The sequence below is a fragment of the Balaenoptera physalus genome, assembly GCF_965194825.1.
Source record: "Balaenoptera physalus genome assembly, chromosome: 5".
Lineage (NCBI taxonomy): Eukaryota > Metazoa > Chordata > Mammalia > Artiodactyla > Balaenopteridae > Balaenoptera > Balaenoptera physalus.
In genome coordinates this window covers 47257596-47277902 of record NC_138884.1, presented here as the reverse complement: position 1 = coordinate 47277902, position 20307 = coordinate 47257596, and the positions used below count along the sequence as shown (strand labels likewise).

Sequence of the window (20307 nt, the reverse complement as noted above, 5' to 3'; positions counted from 1 at the left end):
TTATTAAGGGATCAGAGGGTTGGAGCTGTCCGTTGCTGATAGCTAGTTCATCTAAGGGAAAGTGGAAGAAAAAACTTGGATTTTAAATTACTGATGGGAGAAAATGGAGGGTGCATGAGGGAAACAGTATTTTAGTGTGTATTCTATTAAAATTAGACATCTCAAGTAATTATATTTTCTATTTCCTCTTTAAACTGATTTTGAAAGAAAATCTTTTATTACAGTGTTCTTAATGAGGAAAAATGAAATTTGCATGTACTGCTGACTAAGGAAGTCAAGTGTATATTCTCTCATTACTTAGCAAGTGCTACTAAGTGCTACAAGTCCAATTTTCTTATATATCATAATGATATAAAGCAGTCATTAGATATAGTTGGTTATATTTTATGTTTGTGTGTATACACATATGCTGAGTATCCATTTCCAGTGTAACGTTAGCACTGATTTACTCATTATCAAGAATAAGCGTTTGGTATGAGTAGAAGAGGAAGCCGAAGATCCAGGAAGAGTGGAGGAATGGGTTGGACATTTCATAATTCTAGTGTATTTGCCATTTCCTTCTTTTCCAACCTTATGTCTGTCTTTCTGCTTCTCTCTACCTCGCTGTTCTCTTTGCCTCCTAGCAATCCCTCACCCCCCTCCTGCTTCCCTGCTGCTTCCTTTTTTGCTTTCCTTCACTTTCCCTCTCTGTTCTCCCCTCTGTCTCTCTGGCTTCTTCACCTCTCTCTGTATATTCCCTCTTCCCACCTACTCACATACATATACCACCCATGCTATTTCCCTCATATCCACCCATATTTCCCTCTTTTTGTCTTGCTCTCCTATCCCATAAAAGATCTGGGTATATGTAAAATATATTATTTCACAGGAATAACGAGTTAAATTTACAGTTTTCATTAGAGATACACTAAATAGTTGCTGTAGTTCATAAAATGTATTGATGTGTTTTTCTAAAAGCTTAATTCCCTATGAGGGATTTACTTAAATGCCAAAGGGAATTGGGCTCATCTTATACATTTTCCCATCAAAGCCATACAAACACCAGTATTCAAACGTTCCACCATATTAATTGTTGGCTGGATGGCAGGTAGCACAGTAGAAGGACCCAGAAGATTGCTTGGTTAAACCTCTTTAGAATATAATCTACAATCTTGGTTAGGGAGGAAATCAATTTAAGAAATTAAAAACCCTCAAACACTTGCAGGTATGGTTTCTAAAGTTTCAAAGGAGACTGTTCTAAAAGGATTGTTCAGAATTGCTATTAAAGACCAAAAAAATTAAAGATTATGCCAGCATCTATGAAAACTGCAGTAGTGGTAATGTGGGACCACGCTCAAAAGTTGAGGAGGAAGCAACTATGCCCCAGTTAAAAAAAAAAAGTTGAGGAGGAGAAATCCAGACTGTTGACGTAGTTATATAAGTATGACCCCCTTCCCATGTATATTTTATAATGTTCTTTTTTCTGACCACTACGTTTTCTGTTTTCTTCATTCCCCAGATTTCAGTTAAAACGCAGCATGCATATGCCAAGCTAATGTAAACCCAGAATTCCCAAGTTTTCTAGCTCTGTGTGTGTGTGTGTGCATGCGTGGGGACACTTCCCTGTCCTTATCCTTATGAGAATCATCCAAGACTCCCATGGGATGTGAGTAAGGGCAGGACACACACTCCTTCCCTGTCATTTCGCAGACCACCAGGAAGTTCCTACATTTCTCTAGCTGTGCAGTTACCTCAGAATTGCTGCTTGTGTGCTCATGAACCAATGACCATCATCGCCTTTTCAAGGAACAAGTGGTGTAGGGTGTCCTCTCTTCAGTGTCCCAAGCATGAATTCAGGCTTTTAATTCCTTTTAATTCCTTATAGTGTTGCTACAATGGTTATTATAATCAAAACAGAACAGGAAGCAATTTCAAATCGGGTATCAGATGGCACTGCTCCTGTAATTCATGGTCATACACTCTTTTTGTAGAGCAACGTTATTGAGATACAGTTCTCATCTACCATAAAATTCACCCTTGTTAAATACAGTACAGTTTAGTAGTTTTTAGTATATTCAGAGATATGCGATCACCACCACTGATCATACGCTCCTTCTGGAGGTCTCTGACCTTCCCACCTTCCCCCTTCTCCCTAGTTTGTCACCTTGCTGCAGGGGCCTGCTCCCTTTTAGATCAGAGTACTCTCTCTCTAATGTTCTTCCAGGGCTCTCAACTTACCGTCTTCAGCCATCAACCCTTCCATCCCCACCAAAAGTAAAAAAAAATTTGTTAACATTGTTAACAGCCTTTCTATCCAAGGAAGTCTGTTCTTTTTCTTTTATTGTTCAGAACAGTTTGTTTGATTCAGTGTTCACAGCAGTTTAGATCCCGTTATCTCAACCTCTCTCTTTCATAGCAGGCTCTAGGCCTTTTGCATAAATAGGACCCGAAGGGATGTCCTTTCTGTCTTCTTAAATCCCTCCTTTAGACTGAGGAAATGGCAGTAGGCAGTATTAGAAATGGTACTTCTTTTGATCCAGACATACAGGTCTAGTACCAGCCTCTTTCCTGAACTTCATCACTGTATTTCTCCCTGTCAGGTTTCATCTTCCCTTTAGATCAGCTCATCCTTGCATTTGTAATTCTAATAGCTGTCATTTTCCCATTCACTTGAAAGCTCCGTGATAACCGATTGTTTTTCCCTTGTACCTACGGTTCCTGCCATCCTTTCACCTCCACCCTGTCTCTTGCAGCTGTTCTCTCCTTTCCATTCCCAGTGCCATCACCCCAGATTAGACTCTCATGTTTTGTACTCTTCTAACTTCCTTTGTTTCTTGCAGCTCTGTTCTATTTTACACACGGCTGCCGCGTACAGTTTCTTTTTGTGCCATTCCAACAATGTTTCCCAACACCACAGTCCTCAGAAACTTCTCATTGCCTGCTGAATTAATAATACAGATTATACAGATCTCTACCCTTACATTCAAGGCCTTCAACAAAACAGCCACAGTCTGCCTTTTTTTTTTTTTGCCAGCACTTGCCTACTTTAACCCTAGGTTCCAGCCAAACCCGTCTGTCCCGTAGCACTTTGTGAAGTGCCCAGCATCAAGCCTCCACTTCTCTTGCTCTGCCTCTGTGTGGACTGCCCTCCTCCAGTCTGTGTGCCCGCTCTGCAGCCTGAGCATTGGTCAGGACTGTCTCAGGCACTGTCCTCTACGCAGCTTTCCCCGTTCCCAGCCCCTGCCAGTCAGGTGTATGTTCTGTCTCCTTTTGGTCTCCCACAGTGCTTTCTCTTTTTTTTTTTTTAACAATATTTATTTTATTTGGGTACTCGTCTAATCTGCTGTACTTGAACGTAATCTCTTTGAGCAGGTGTCTTGTACTATAGTTTCCCTGGAACACTGCCTACAGTGACATTTATGTAGCAGTAATGGTTGTAATAACAACAAGAACAATAACAATAACGGGAACTAACATTTATTGAGCGCTTACTATCTGTTGAGCACTGTTGTAGTAAATTTTCATGAATTAACATATTTATTTCTCTTACCCTGTAAGGGAGATACTATCCCTATATAGCAGATTGGGGATACAGGCAAAGAGAATTTAAGTAGTTAGAAAGGAGCAGAATTGGGATTTGAACCCCCAGGGTCTTATGACTTAGGAGACTACATTCTTTTTTTTTTTAATTTATTTTTTATTGAAGTATAGTTGAATTTAGGAGACTGTATTCTTAACCTTGCTGCTATGCTGCCTTTTAGTAGTACTCTGTAAATAATGAATTGTACACAGAATTAGAAATAGTATAGAACAGCATTGTTACCCAAGTTCCTGGATGGCAGTTTTTAATTTATGCATCATTTCATCTCACTGGATTTAGTAGTGAATATATAAAGCATCTGAATACAGACTGAAGTATTTTCAGTAGAATATCTTAAACGACAGACATTCTCTCATAAAGTGGATAGACTATAGCTACCTTAGATATAAGTTCCCTAGTTAGATGGGTTAAAGAATTTTGAAAGTAACTGTCTTGATTAAAGATTCCTCCAAATAGGAAAGCAGTGGAATTCTTTAAGCTCTCTCATGAGGATATCGTGAGGGAACTAAGTATCTTAAATGTTTTAAATACTATTTTCTGTATACAAACTGTCCTTTTCCTCCTTCTTTTTTACAAAGCAAAGCCAGTGGTCGTTAATACCACCCCAGTGCGGATGTCAGTGCCACTTGTCTCAGCGCAGACTGTCAAACAAGTGAGTATCACATCACTTCTTCTCTCAGTCTCTCCCAAACAGACAATTTACTTTTAAAATTGAAAGTTAAGATTTACATTTAAGAGATTTATTTATTTATTTTTATTGAAGTATAGTTGATGGACAATATTATATAAGTTACAGGTGTACAATATAGTGATTCACAATTTTTAAAGTTTATACTTCATTTATAACTACTGTAAGATACTGGCTGTATTCCTTGTGTTGTACAATATATCCTTGTAGCTTATTTATACGTAATAGTTTGGACCTCTTAATCCCCTAAGTTTAAGAGGTTTATACTGAATTGAGAAACTGTGAAATTTATTTTCATGGTCGTTGACATACTTCCTTTCTTTTTAGGTTGTTCCGAAACCAATCAATCCAACTTCCCAAATAGTCACCACCAGCCAGCCACAGCAGCGGCTTATCATGCCTGCCACCCCACTGCCACAAATCCAGCCAAACCTCACGAACCTGCCACCAGGCACTGTGCTGGCACCGGCTCCGGGAACAGGGAATGTAGGCTATGCGGTGCTTCCTGCTCAGTATGTGACTCAGGTATGGGCAAAAAGTTAAGTCATTGCATTTCAAAAAGGTTAATTGGGTCGAAGATGTCTAGCATTATCACATTCTAAAACTACTCAGAAACATCTAACTCAGTGTTTGGACTGTTTCCAAAACCTTGAATTGTTAATGAAAACTTCTGAGTTTATTTTTATATATCTTTAGTATTTAGAAATATACAGCACAAGTCAAGTATACAAGTTAGGCAATTTGGAGCTGAGAACAGTTTGGTAGGAGGGCAAGATCATGTAGATAGATACAAGAGAAAATACGTTGAGTTAAAATCAGTGGAGTCCCAGTGAGTTCAGAAAGCGCTGTGACTGTAATGAAGCTCCTCCTCACATGATGAATATGGTGCCGCTCACCTGTTCTTGGAAAATAGGTGACATATCGGTAGTGATCTGTCCAGATCTGAGTATCTTTGGCATCAAAGCCACATATTATCCAATTGGCTGGCTGGGGTTAGGAGTGCTGCTTTCTAGGAAGAAGCTAGAAGTTGTTTTCTTTTTCATGTAAGAATCAAGCATATTAATTAGCACCACATTCTAAGCTGTTGAGTTGATCTACTCAAGATTATAAGAGAGACAGAAACCTGTGTACTTTAAGGAAGTGTACTTTGGAGTATGTTATGTGGCTACTGATTGAAAAAATTAGTGTTCAGTATTTTTATCATTAGCATCTCTTTTCTTATGTTTAGAAATGTGTGTAAAATAGAAACTTAATTATTACGTATGTAACTTCTCATTCTCTGTAACTTGTGATAAATGATCACATTTTATTTATTTTATTTACAAGTAGACACATTGCATTTTTCTAGCCAATACAAGTTTTACTACAGTACTTTCAGGACATTCATCTGGAATTTCCTAATTCTGATATCCTTATTCCACTGTGAAAGAATTTCTTATATTTATACCATGTAGTACCTTAAAATGTCCACATTGTTTTTAACTCTGGCATTAGTTTTGGGTCTTTAGAAGAGCTCTATGAGGTAGTGAGTATATTTGTATGAAATTCTCCGTTCTGTTTTTCCTATTTTAATAGATGAATTTGTGCTTCTTACCCATCATTATATTTAGGAGTATTGTCCATTTTTGTAAATATGGTCTGAAATTACCTTTCTTTATATGTAGCTACAGCAGTCTTCCTATGTGTCTATAGCAAGCAACTCTAACTTTACCGGAACACCTGGTATCCAGACCCAGGCAAGGCTTCCGTTCAATGGGTGAGTGAGCTATTTGAATATATGTAAGTTAAGTTGTTGGATCAGGTTAAATGCAACATCAAATATATATATATATTTCAAAATACATGTATTTAATTTTTTTCCCCTCAAAGCCATGTGAGTGTGCCTCTGCGGTACTTTTTATTTTGAAATACTTTAAACAGAAAAGTTGCAGGAATAGTCAGAGAACTCCCAAATTATCTTTTACTCGGATTCACCAGTTCCGGCACAGGTGATTTGTTATTTTCTCTCTCTTTTCTCTCTTTCTCTGTCTCCTCCTGAATATGCTTTTAAAATGATATTAACTAGCTTTTAGATTGTTATTTAGGTCTTTGCTTTTTCTTTTGTTTATTTGTTTTTTAATCTGTCAATTGCTGCCTTTCCAGTATTGATTGAGAAGCAGTGCTTTAGTTAATTACATGGAACCAGACTACCTCTCCTCTCCCCTCCTAAATTCCAACTTCACACACCCTTTTCTACTTACTACCTTTTATAATTGAATCCCAAAAGAGTTTAGGAGATTTCAACTTTAGTTCTCTTAGAAGAAAGAGTAAATTTTGTGGAATGTCCTTCAGAAACTATTGGTAACTTCCTTTTCTTTTTTTTATCCATATCTTGGCTCTCTACCTTTCTTTTCATGTTACAACTTGCTTTTCAACTTAATGTAAATGGAATAACATAACAAACTTTTATTAGAGATGGGTACATTTGTTAAAGCTTTATTTTAGGAGGAATCTACAGATTAGAGACTTTTCTCAGTTTAAATAATTACCTTTAGTTGATTAAAATGTATATCTTTTTGTTTGTGTCCGTGTAGCATAATGCCATCAGAGTCTGCCAGTCGGCCCAGAAAGCCTTGTAATTGTACAAAATCGCTGTGTTTGAAATTGTAAGTCTTTTTGCTGCTGTTTCCTCATTTGATATAACTGAAAATGCTTTTAGAAATAAGTGGAGTTAACTAAAAATTCTTAAGAGACCAATTTCATAAGTCTAAGTAATTAAACATACAAGTGAATGAACACATATGACAGTGTAAAAAGACTCTTTCATTCATTCAGAAAGAAATAATTTTAGAGTCTTTACCACAGATGAGGCACTAGAGTAGGGGTTAGGGATCCAGCTGCATGAGACAGACATGATCTCTGTCCTTGCTAATAAATCTGATCTTATTTATGACTTTTATATTTGGTCTCTTAAATGAGATGATACTCTGAGTGGTTTTTTTAACTTGTTGATTAATTTGCTTGTTAGTACTGAAGAGATTTGACATGAAACAGTTAAATAAAAAGCAATGGTCTTATGGGGGTTTAGAATCCAAAGAAACATGACAGTAGTTCACGTGAGCAGGTTCCACTAATATAATAGAATATAGCCCATGTTTTTCCTTTTTGTGATTTTGAAATAACTTACTTTTGGGGTGCATAAAAATCACATAGCTCTTGTGTTGACAGCTGTTACTACTGGAACTAAGTATCTAAACCAAAATTCTAGGAGCTGGTGACTTTACCTTTGAGCCTTGTCAGTATATGTTGTTAACTCTATAAGTAGGTGGCTCTGAGTACATTTCTAAAATGCTTTACTGCATATATAATGCTATTAAATAAGATAATTTCTAGTTTTGTTTCTCTTAACAATGACTTTTTTATATGACTTACAATGATTTTTATATTCCAGATACTGTGATTGCTTTGCAAATGGTGAATTTTGCAACAACTGCAATTGTACTAATTGTTATAATAACTTGGAACATGAAAATGAAAGGCAAAAAGCAATAAAGGTTATTATTTCTTATTTCATTTAACTGGCAAAAGTTTACAATTTCACCTGTTTTTTTGTTGAGCTCAAGTATCTTATGAAGAAAATTAATTCCCTTTGCAGAATTTAAGTTTAATCTACTGTGATTTAACATCACTTGATATTTGATCTGTTTTGATAGGCATGCCTTGACAGAAATCCAGAAGCTTTTAAGCCCAAGATAGGGAAAGGAAAGGAGGGAGAATCAGATCGACGTCATAGCAAAGGATGTAATTGCAAACGATCAGGATGTCTTAAAAACTACTGTGAATGCTATGAGGTGAGTTGAGGTTGGGAAAAATAATCTAACCATCTTTTGAAAATAACTTTAGAAAGTGCGTACAAAAAAATTTACTTGTAAACTGGGAAATTACTTTGCTATTGCAGTTTGAAAAGTCAGCCCAAGGGCCCTAATTTGAGGAAGACCTACCTTCTCGCCTCCCAAGCAGGGCTTCAGAGGAACAGTACCTTTGTTTTGTCATTACAGCTTGGGGTCTCATTAGCAGAGTTACCAGCTCATAACTTCGTGGTCATTGCACCTGAAAGTATGCGAACCACAGCACCAGTTTATTGATTTTCAATAAAAATAACATCAAAGTGGACTGGGAACTCTGTAGTAGTGGTTCTCCACCGAGGGGTATTACTACCCAGTTTCTCCCCTACAGACTTTTCGGAAATATATATGGATAATAGCCTGCATTTCAGGGTGCAGTCCTGAGCGTATAGTCTTATCTTGTTCCAAATGCCAGTAGTGCCCTGTTGAAGAACACTGCTCTGTGGAAAATTAAATTATGTTAGAAGGTTTGCCTTGTGAGCACAAAAATAGGTAAGGAGGAATACGTAATTGCTGGATGAGGTTATTGGCTATTGTGAGGTGACTGCATCCATTTTACCATCTAACCATCCCACTCAACTGGCTGTTTTTATTTATGGGTCAGGCAGCATCTTTTCTGGAAAATGTATATTGAAACTCTGCTTTGATAGATGCCGTGTAAATGATCCACTTGTTTCAGACAAAGTACTATTTAGTTTGTTATCTTTATTTTCAAAGCTTAAATAAAACAGCCTAGTCATGCCCAAGATTAATCCAAGGTTACTACAGTTGGTTTCTTGGTGCGCCCGAAACTCTTTACTGATAATCTTTTGGGTTGAGTCATTCCTACGGCGGTTGGCTCTTCTCATCTGTTATATTTTCATTCGTTCAGATTTCATATGCAGAGGGAAACCCTTATTTTAGTTTTGACCGAAGGCCTGGCCTGGTAAAGTAATACCAGCAAGCACTGCACTCTCCCTTGGCCGGGCGTGCTCTGCTCTAGGAGCGTGTACCTGCAGCCCAGTGCCCCACCCCCATACCAGGTGGGTCGTAGTAAAGACTTTGTGTACTGTATTCTCTCTGGAGTGAATTCTTAATTTACATATTTCAGAGGTCAAATACTCCTCTCAAGAAGTACAGTAAAGTAACATTTTGTTAGTCCTAAAGTCAGTAGGAGTGAAAATCGCACACAATCAAGATTATTTTTGAAAGTCTCTTAAACAGTGTCACAGAGTCCAACAAGCCAGTTTTTCATCCACATTGGGAAAGACTGACTCTTGTTTGCACACCTGACAAAATAGGTGGCTTCTGTTCACAGACCATATCATACAAAAATTGTCATGAATATGTAAGCATGTAAGCTATAAAACCAATTCCACACACAAAAAAGAGAAAATGGAAACTGATATAAAGCTGGGTCAGAAGGGCAAAGAAAGCCTTTCTTGCATATGGCATTGAACAGTCAATACATGCTAAGCATATGAAATTCAGACATACATGAACTAAATAATTGAACTGGTTGACAATTCTGTGAACTAATAGAAGTAGAAAAGGCAGTGGACTGGTTGAAATATGTTAGAAGAGAGAAAGCTGCTCTATCTATTATGATAAAATCCTTGACATTCAGGACATAAACAATGTCTAATAACTAATATGTTGTTCTAAAAGACCAAGCAATGGAAGAACTTGGAATACAGTGACCTCTGACTAACAGTGGCAGTTGGCTCACTGTGAATTAGTTACGATGTTGTCTGACGGTTTGTGTTGTTCATCTTTTGAATTGACTTGGCTTTTTTGGTCCAGTTGGTCTGCATCTGGATAAGACATTCATGTCCCTTTCACACGCCTTTCAGGGCTTGTTGATTGAATGAGTGACTGTCCACATTATTTAAGTGATGGTGACTTTTCTTGTGACCTTTTGTCCCCCCTCCCTCTTTTTTTTTTTTTTTTTTTTGCCACAAGAGAAGTTGAATGAGCAATGCTAAATGGATGACTTGTATTTCTAATTTCTCCCTCCTGAGTTCCTATTAGACATTATTAGAACCTTTCTTATAATTCTTAACACTTAATCCCAATTACCATTATCAGTATGTCTTCTTCCCCCAGAGGTTAGGAATTTTATCTCTTCACCATTAGATACTTATTAAGTATTGCTTCAGTTGGATCCCAGACTGGCTCCTAGTAAATAAGCCGATTAACTCAAAAGGTATATCCATTTTTTTTTTCCTTTGGTAAATGGAATTTATTAGTGTATTGTAAGAAAGGAACAGGGTAGATGTATTCATAATATGATCCATTTATCTTACTGTAGAGAGGAAGGACAGTAGGTTTGTTTATTTATTTAAATTGATGTGGGTTTGCACAAGAAAAAGTAGCCAACAAAAGATACTAAAATTTACTAGGAGTCTGGGAAATGTAAATTAAAGAACGAGATCTCACTTTATTAAAAAGAGCTATAGTAAACATTGTTGGAGGGAATGTGGGAAAGGCTTCCTTTATCCATTGCTAATGAGATGTGAGATGTTAGAGCCTTTTGAAAAAACAATCTGGCCGCATCTATTAAAATTAAAATACATGTACCCTTTGACCAGTGAGCCCAATTCTAGAAACCTAGCTCATAGAAATAAAAGCGTAATACATACAAAAAAATGTTTTTGTTTTTTAAATGATAACGCACTCCCACTTTTTTGTTGTTGTTGTTTTTAATTATTTATTTATTTATTTATTTATTTATTTGGCTGTGTTGGGTCTTCGTTTCTGTGCGAGGGCTTCCTCTAGTTGCGGCAAGTGGGGGCCACTCTTCATCGCGGTGCGCGGGCCTCTCATTGTCGCGGCCTCTCTTGTTGCGGAGCACAGGCTCCAGACGCGCAGGCTCAGTAGTTGTGGCTCACGGGCCTAGTTGCTCCGCGGCATGTGGGATCTTCCCAGACCAGGGCTCGAACCGGTGTCCCCTGCATTAGCAGGCAGATTCTCAACCACTGCGCCACCAGGGAAGCCCCAAAAAAATGTTTCTATGCATTGTTTGTGGAACTCAAGAACTGGAAACAAAATAAATGGCCATCAGTAGAGGAGTGAATGCCCAAATAAAATGTGGCACATCCGTACCAGGGATTAATAGCCAGCCATTAAACAGCATGAATTCAGCCTATGCCAGATGACTTGGAGGGAGGGATTTCATGAAGTATAGTGTGAGAAAAGGAAGATGCAGAAAAGTGGGTATATGATTATGTAAAACAAACAAAAAAAACAGAAAGACTTCTGTATTGGTTGAGTTAATATATGTACATAAAGGCTGTGTTTTTCATAAATATACATATAGTTTATATATCTTTACATGAAAGGACACACTGGTTTAATATGGTCTGTTGAAGGGTTTGGGGACTCTGGACAGGGGATTTAGGGAGGGGGAGGTATTCATAATAAAAATAGCGTCTGTGAAATCCCTTTGATATGATACTGTGTGTGTGTTTGCATAAGTGGGAGGTCACCAACATGTTAATGGTGATTTGATTGAGGTGGCTGGATTCTGGATGACCCTTATTTTTTAATATTGTAATGTATCACTCATTTTTTAATAAAAGAACATATGTTATTCATATCAGTAGGAAAATCTATAGTGGGGGAAATTGGCGTGGAAGGCCTCAAACAAACATAGTATAGCCACTTTCAGAGTGGCCAAGAATGCTGGACCTATGCACATGCATAGCTGGCCCCTTTGGTGTTTGTCAGCAAGAGATGTTTCCATTTTATCTATGTCAGTTGACCAGCTAACTCTGTTACCTATTGACTTGATCGTGGAGTCTACTATAGTAATGTCTTTTGGTTTTGATTTGGAAGCTTTTCTTTTGTGAATCTTTTAGGCAAAAATAATGTGTTCCTCAATATGCAAATGTATTGGCTGTAAGAATTTTGAAGAAAGCCCAGAAAGAAAGACATTGATGCACTTGGCAGATGCAGCCGAAGTAAGGGTACAGCAACAAACAGCAGCAAAGACTAAGTTATCCTCTCAGATTTCGGACTTGCTTACTAGGCCAACACCAGCTTTGAATAGCGGAGGAGGAAAGTAAGTCAATATTTGAATATCTTTTTATAGTATGATATATTCATTTTTGGTGAAGTTTCTTTTTTTGGGCAAAATTGGGCTCATACTTTTGGTTGTTGCACACCTGACTTTTGCATTTTCTATCTTTAATTACTTGTAAAGTAATTTAAAAGTAATAGAAAAATCACTGTCAGATATATTGTACAGTTCTAAAATGCACGGTAGTGTATTAGGTCACTGTGCTTAATTTAATTGGATTTCTCCCTACTAAGATGAGGTAACTACCTAATTTGACAAACCCTGAAGAAAACCAAAATTTTTATACCTCTTACTGGTTGTGTTGTTATTCATATTTTTTCACATTCTTACCTTCTCGTGCCCTTGTGGCACTTTCCCCACCCTGTTGGAGAGCCTATCACACACTGTGTTATTGTACAGGAATAACAAGGAAAATAACAAGGAAATATTATTATCCTTATTTCCCTAGACTGCTGAGCTCTGGAGTAGGAAAGCTGGAGCTTTACAGTCCGGCAGACCTGAGTTTAAATCCTGTCTGTGCTCTGTTGTAATTTGTGACTTTGACAAGCACTTCACCTCTCTGAGCCTTACCTCCGTTTTCTTATCCTTCACATCACCCTTTTCACGTGGCTGTGTGGAGTAAAGCACAGCTTGGCAGGGCCCAATGCAACATAGTATGCTGACTTGAATTTGTATTAGAGAGTTTGTTAGAGGTTAATCTGAGGAATTATTAAATGGAATGAGCCTTGAAAATGGTATTTCATTTAAAATGCCGAAGTTGAAATAAGATCCAACTTACAAAACTTATGAAAGTAAGGCTTTTGTACAAAATATTTCAGATATTCTAAAGAACTCTTGTAACAGGAGTATAATCAGCAAAAAGTTCTTGACTGAATGAAGTGGAAATGGGCAGACACCTTAATGAGGGGGTATCACAAGGGGTCCTTTCTGGTCATCTGCTTTCAGTAAACCTTAGATTTTTAAGTCTAATCTCTATGAGGAGATTAAAGATATTACTACACTGAAATATTTACAATTAATTTTTCAACTTGGGAAGATATCTGTTATTATGAAGTGTGAAAGAACACAAAATTATGCACTGTTATCAAAACTAAGTATAAAAAAACTGTATTAAAGCAGTCCTAGTAGCGTATTAACAAGCTTTTGTCTTTGAGTGGCAAAAATTTGAATTTTTTTTTTCCATTTTCTTTCCTATAGTTTCCAAATACTATATAATGAGTGCTACTGTTATACACTATTACTTATTCAATTTTATTGTAATATTTTAATATTATAATATTTTCTAATTTAAAATGCTTTTTATATTTTAAAGATTTCTATACAAATGTATAGCAGCCTAAATCCTGTCACCCTATCTTGTCATAGTGGGCCTTAAGTTCAGACTTCATTCATTTTGTTGTTGTTGTTTTTAGATTTATTTATTTATTTATTTTTGGCTGCATTGGGTCTTCGTTGCTGCGCATGGGCTTTCTCTAGTTGCGGCGAGCGGGGGCTACTCTTCGTTGCGTTGCGGGCTTCTCATTGCGGTGGCTTCTCTTTGTTGCAGAGCACGGGCTCTAGGCACGCGGGCTTCAGTAGTTGTGGCTCTTGGGCTTAGTTGCTCCGCGGCATGTGGGATCTTCCCGGACCAGGGATCGAACCCTTATCCCCTGCATTGGCAGGCAGATTCTTAACCACTGCGCCACCAGGGAAGTCCCAGACTTCATTCATTTTGTTTTGAAGTTTCCTTCTATCAGTGACTACTTACAGGTTGTTGAGTTACTGGTTAGATTAGGTTACCCGATTTTGTCTCTTAGCCTTTACAACTTGGCTACGTATAGCTAGCCTCGGGATGGATTCCTCTGCTTTAATACTCAATAGTTCAGGTCTTTATGAATGAAACTCCATGTACAGAACAGCGTCTGGTGTCCCTGTTGTTTCGTTTTTGATATCATGGAATAATGCAAAATTTTGGTGTGCTTTTTTTGTTTTTTACAAACATTATATGGGACTATGGGAAAGTGCTTTATTTTCCATGTTGTCCACGAGATAGTGCTTTCAATTTCCAATATTATTCATTCAGCAAATATTCATGGAGTGTCTCTGTGTCAGGCACTGTTCTAGGCAGTGCAGAAACAACAGTAAATAAAACAAAAACTGCACTCAGAGCATGAATCAGGAGGACTTTTGTTATAGCAGTATCCAGTCAACATGTAGAGTTACGTTTCAGTTAACCAGGTAACCTTGTCTAGGTTATATGTATTTTACGTAAAACGTTATATTTTTAAAACATGTTCAATAATAAAACCAGGTCTAACTTTTTAAAAGTTCTCTGGGATGTGCTTTTGTTCATCGCACAAACTGTGATGTTCAGTGTGCTTGCTGAATCGTGAAAATGTCGACAGAGATTTCTGGGTGAAAGAATGTCAGCCACTTTTGCTGTTATTCAACACCATCATCATCTCTCTCTCTTTCTTAAAAATCATTTCAGATTGCCATTTACGTTTGTCACTAAGGAAGTAGCTGAAGCCACGTGTAATTGCCTTCTTGCCCAGGCAGAGCAGGCAGACAAGAAGGGGAAATCAAAGGCAGCAGCTGAACGGATGATACTTGAGGAATTCGGGCGATGTTTGATGAGCGTCATCAACTCTGCAGGAAAAGCAAAAAGTGACCCTTGTGCCATGAATTGCTAACTCTGGCACAAAAGACTGATAAATCGAACTGTACAGAAAATTGAAGGTGCAGGGACACTTGATTTTCTGGAAGATAGTTTAACAATTATTGTATTGTTAATTCAGTCTTGTGAGACCTGACATTATAATATTGAAAGAGGAGAAATTTTAAACGAGGAAATTACATTTTAAATCTTAGTTAAATCTGCTTATGCCCCTTCTAAATTGAATTTTTCTTTATTGTATTATATAGATTTTTAATGTGCTTGGGTTTCTTAAGAACTAGATGTTCTGTCCTTCTGATTCTATTGACAAAGAACATTTATAAATTACTATTATATAATTTATAATGTATGGCGTTGTATGACTTTGTTCCAGTAGAAAAAGCCAAAGAAGCACTGGTATTACCCAGTCATTCTTTGGTACTAGATCTAGAATATAAGCAGATAGAATGTCTACATAAACAAAGTCTTATGAAACATATTCAAATGACATTTTGTCTTTAGAAAAGCACTATCTTTTTTAAAAAAACCAACTTTTTAGGGTGGATTCTGGAATATATCCTGTTGTCACTTTGGGAATTGTCAGAAGGGGAAGTACTCCGTAGGCACACTTTAAAAAAGTTATTTTGTTTTTTTAAAAAACATATAAAGTGTTAACAGACAGAAAGTAATTCTCCAAGGACAGACAATTTGTTTCTATAATAAGGAGTGACTAAGAAGTGCTCTGGGATGTTTCCATTTTCTTTCAAGGAGGCAGTATGTATTTGAAATAATAAATTGTCAGTGATTAAGGGGTACTATTAAAATGAGCGGTGCATATGAATAGAAGTAAACATTATGATTATGTAGTGACAAAATAGAACCTTACATAATTACCAGTTAACAAATTTGGCTTGGATGGAGAAATAAAGAATATTGAAGCTCTAAGAGATGAATTTAGAGAAGGATTTTTCATCTATACAAACAGTTCTTTTTATAGACTTTTGAACTAAGAGGTTTCAAACCAATCTATGACTCTTACTTGATTTACTGAAAGGGGCCTCCTAACAAAGCTTTCAAAATTGTAGTGGGATTTCTTTTTATAAGGGAAGCTTATTATGGCATTATTTTTAGCCAGTGATTTGGTTAGCTAAAGGTATGAGTGTTTTCATATAATTACTAAGATAACCTAAATCATTTTCAGTAATTCAGAATTCAAAAGCTTTATGAATTTAAGAGCCTGTTACAATAGGACTCTGGATTTTATGATGCGAAAAAACCATGTTGGAATTCAGGCATTTTGCTAGGTACCTTAACCCTCAGTAATTAGTAGTATATGATTATTACATTTCCTACAAGGAATCTATAGTTGTATGTATTAAGTGTGTATATATGTTCATATGAACATGCAAGATATAGGCAATAGAAATTAAGTAATCCAAAAAAGATTCCGTTATTCATTAAGCATTTTCCTTTTAAAATTTGGATTTATAAAATTATAGTGCAGTAACTTTAAATGTAGATAGTGCAAACATTCTTAGCACCTCAATCTAGTATGTTTAATTAAAATTTGTAAAAATGTAAACTAGTGTAAGAGGATAAAATAATATCTAATCAAGTTATTTTTCAAAAGATTACAATTCCTTTTTTGTCTAAACCTAAACTTTGTTCATTCTGTACATAGTCTGTGTTTAATTCTAATTGCACCTTGGTGATGTGTATTTATATACAGTGTGCATAAAATGTTTGTGAAATTTGGATTACAGTTGTAGATTATGTATGACGGCATTGCTTGAGAATGTTTTGCCTGTAAAAATTTGAAGGTGCAATCAAATGCTACTAGTTTTTCTGATTTTCAGGAAGCTATCTAAAGTATTAAGACTTTTCCTTCCTGTGTAGTACTTACTAAACAACTTTTTGTATTTAGGCATTTGCATCAAATTGCTGAACAAGATTAATATCCACATTAATGCAACAATTTTAAAAGACTATTTGGGGAGGGTTGGGTATATAATTTTTTAGCTCTATTTACATCCCAAAGTAGAAAGATTAAATTTATATTTACTAGAGCTATTCAAAGAATACACTTTTCTATATTGTAAAAACAGGACAGCAAAGTAAATCATACAGAAAATAAACATTTATACTATTCTGTAAAAAAAGGGTTTGCCTTTTTTCTTTAATAACACCACTTTTAACCATTTAAGATGTAAGAAACCTTTTAAAATATCTGATATTAAGTAAATTTGACATGACTTCTGAAAGCACACAACTAAAAAATAAATCTATCATTTTGCCCAGTTATCATTAACATAAATTGCTTTGAAATGAGAATATGTCTTGTCTTTTTTCCACTGTTTCTTTTAAGGGCAGAAACTCTTTTCTCTTAATGTTTGATGTTCTTATGATGAGCCCTTTCTTAGTTTCCTTTTCTCTCAAGAACTAAAAGCAACCTGTAGGTCTTACCTCTGGACTATTATGGGAAACAGAAACAATGTTACAGGTAAAAAAAAAAAACAAGTGGAGCAGTGACCTTGGGGGAGAGACTACTGTTTTGGCTTCCCCATTCTTTGATATGGACAACTGACATTTTCTCAGTCTTATGTAAAATGTGAATAAAAATACCTTTAGAAAAGTTTTCTATTTTTATTGTTTTATAACACATATAGCTAAGAAAATGAATGCTTCTTATGTAAATGCAGCTTCAAACCAGGACCTCCAGCCCTGTGATCATATTGCATCCCTTATGTGTTTTATAAAGGAATTCTGAAGCAGCAGCCCAAAGGAGAGGGAAGCCAACCAGCTAGAAAGCCTTTACTATTGTAGTTATTTTTCATTATGTAAATAACTTAGGACTTGTTTTTTCCTTGTTAGGGCTTCTTTAATGCACATTTTGTCCTTATCTATAGACCAAATGTGAGCTTTTTATAATCCAAGTGATTTTATAAAATGTTAAGATATAAAGGCTTTAATTAAAATTTTGTTTTAAAATTGTTTTATGAAATCATTTAAGGCATTTTTAGTTTATTCAAAAGCCATAAGGGTATATGCAGGGTAATGTTTAAAGCCACAGACTTTAAGGTAACTCTGTAATTTAGTATATTAGTAAATGAAATCTGGCAATATGTAAAAAAAAAAAAAAATCATGATTAGGTTGGGTTTAATCCCAGAAATAAAAAGTTGACCCAACATTCAAAGAAATCCATGTAGTTCAGTGTGTCAGCATACAAAACAAAAACTACATGAGCATCTCAAAAATTGCAGAAAACAACCTTTTGAATATACCAACTACTACTAGATTATATGCTTTAAAAGGGTGAATACTGTGGTACGTAAATTATATCTCAAAAAGTTTTTTTTCCAAAAAGGTGCAGAAAATCATCTGACAAAATTCAACACCCATTTATGATTTAAAAAAAAAAAAAACTTCAGCAAATTAGGAATAGAAGGGATCCTCAACCAAAAAAGCCTACAGCTAACATCATATGAATAGTGAAGACTGAATGCTTCCCCCTAAGATTGGGAACAAAACCCTCCTTTAAAACGTGTCTGAGGTCACTGAACAATAAATTTTTTTTTTTTTAACAAAAACTATAGATTGGGAATGAATAAATATGACACTATCTATTTGTGGATGGTGTGATGTGATTGCCTATATAGGAAAGTCAAAGGATCTTAATAAAAAGGTACCAGAACTAATAAGTGAGTTTAGCAACATTAGTATGCAAAAGTGTATTTCTATGTAGTAGCAATGAACACTTAGAAACTGAAATTCTAAAATTAGCATTTACAGTAGCACCACAAAACGTGAAATGTACAAAAATATGTATAAGATCTGTATGTGAAATGTAGAAAAACATTGATTTAAAAAAATCAAAGACGACCTTCAAAAATATACACATATCATATTCATGGATTGGAACATTAAATGTTATTAAGATATCATTTCTCCCCAAATTAATCTATAGATTCAACATAACTCCAGTCAAAATCCCAGCAGGAATTTTTGTAAAAACAAGCTGATTATAAAATTTATATGGAAAGGTACTAGAATAGCCAGACATTTTTTTAAAAAGAACAAAGTTGGAGGATTCCTACCTGACTTCAAGCCTTATATAAGGCTAATCAAGATAATGTGGTATTGATGAAAGATTCATGGATTAAGGGAACAGAATAGAGAGCCCAGAAATAGATTCATATTTATGTGGTCAATTTTTGACAAGGGATCAAAGGTATTTCACTGGAAAAGAACAGCCCTTTAACAAATGGTGCTGGGATACCATCAATATGTGAAAATATGAACTTATACCACACACCAAAATCAACTGAAAATAGATCATAACCTAAATGCAAAACCTAAAACTGCAAAATATCTACAAGAAAACATAACGAAGAAAAATCTGTGACCTTGGTTTAGACAAAGGTTTCTTAGATATGAAACTAAGAAGTATGATCCCTAAAAGAAAAAATGTCAATAAATTAGACTTATCAAAATTAATGTCTGTTCTTCAAAACACTGAAAAAGTAAAAGCCACATTATAACCTTTAAAAATTGTGAACCACTATGTTGTACACCTGAAACTAATACTGTACATCAACTACACCTCAGTAAAAAAATTTAAAAAGCCCCTACTGGGAGAAGGTATTTGCAAGACTCATTTGATAATGCACTTGTATCCAGAATATATAACTAACATTCAATAAGAAAACAACCAACCTTCCCTAAAATATGGGGAAAAGACTTGAACAGACATTTCACCTAAGAAGATTGTGAATGGCACATAAGCCTATGAAAAGATGTTCAGCATCATTAGTCATTAGAAAAATGGAAATGAAAGCCACAATGACATATCACTGCACACCCATTAGAATGGCTAATTCAAAACAAAACCCTGACGATACCAAGAGCTAGGGAGGAAGTAGAAGAACTAGAACTTTTCATACATAACTGGTTGAAGTACTGCACGGTACATCACTTGGCAAAAAAACAGTTCAGGCAGTGTGTTATAAAGTAAAACATACACTTACCATGTGACCCACTGAATGGGTACAACACATTTTTTATTTACCCACTCATCAGTTGGATATTTTTTAGCTATTATAATGCTGCTATGAAATTTGTACATTTCTCTTGGGTATATGCCCATTGGTAGAACTGCTGGGTCACACGGCAATTCTACATTTAACTAACCTTTTGAAGAACTGCCAGGCTGTCTTCCAAAGTGTGCATTCCCACCAACATTGTATGAGGATTCCAGTTTATCGACATTCTTGCCAACACTTGTTACCTGTCGTTTTTATTATAGCCATCCTAGTGGGTGTGATGTGACATCTCACTGTGGTGGTTTTGCATCTCCCAGACGGCTAATTTTGTTGAGCACATATTCATGTATTACAGGCCATTTGTGTATCTCCTTTGAAGAATAACTATTCATATTTTTTACCCATTTAAAAAATAGGGTT

The 20307-nt window shown here is 35.9% G+C and overlaps 1 protein-coding gene across 8 annotated transcripts in view; it reads left to right on the top strand.

Annotated features, from left to right (window-relative positions):
* LIN54 (lin-54 DREAM MuvB core complex component) overlaps window positions 1-19124 on the top strand; it is a 70775-nt gene extending 51651 nt beyond the window's left edge. For 7 of the 8 annotated variants that reach the window (XM_082463635.1, XM_082463639.1, XM_082463633.1 and 4 more), the window contains exons 6-13: window positions 4159-4232; window positions 4596-4793; window positions 5933-6024; window positions 6842-6913; window positions 7699-7801; window positions 7961-8098; window positions 11992-12194; window positions 14683-19124. In XM_082463635.1, the coding sequence (XP_082319761.1) occupies window positions 4159-4232; window positions 4596-4793; window positions 5933-6024; window positions 6842-6913; window positions 7699-7801; window positions 7961-8098; window positions 11992-12194; window positions 14683-14884 (1082 nt within the window). In that variant the 3' untranslated portion in view covers window positions 14885-19124. Of the gene's footprint in view, window positions 1-4158; window positions 4233-4595; window positions 4794-5932; window positions 6025-6841; window positions 6914-7698; window positions 7802-7960; window positions 8099-8305; window positions 8905-11991; window positions 12195-14682 lie in introns of those variants that run through there. The other variant, XM_082463637.1, reaches the window with a different exon arrangement.
* The last annotated feature ends 1183 nt before the right edge of the window (window positions 19125-20307 follow it).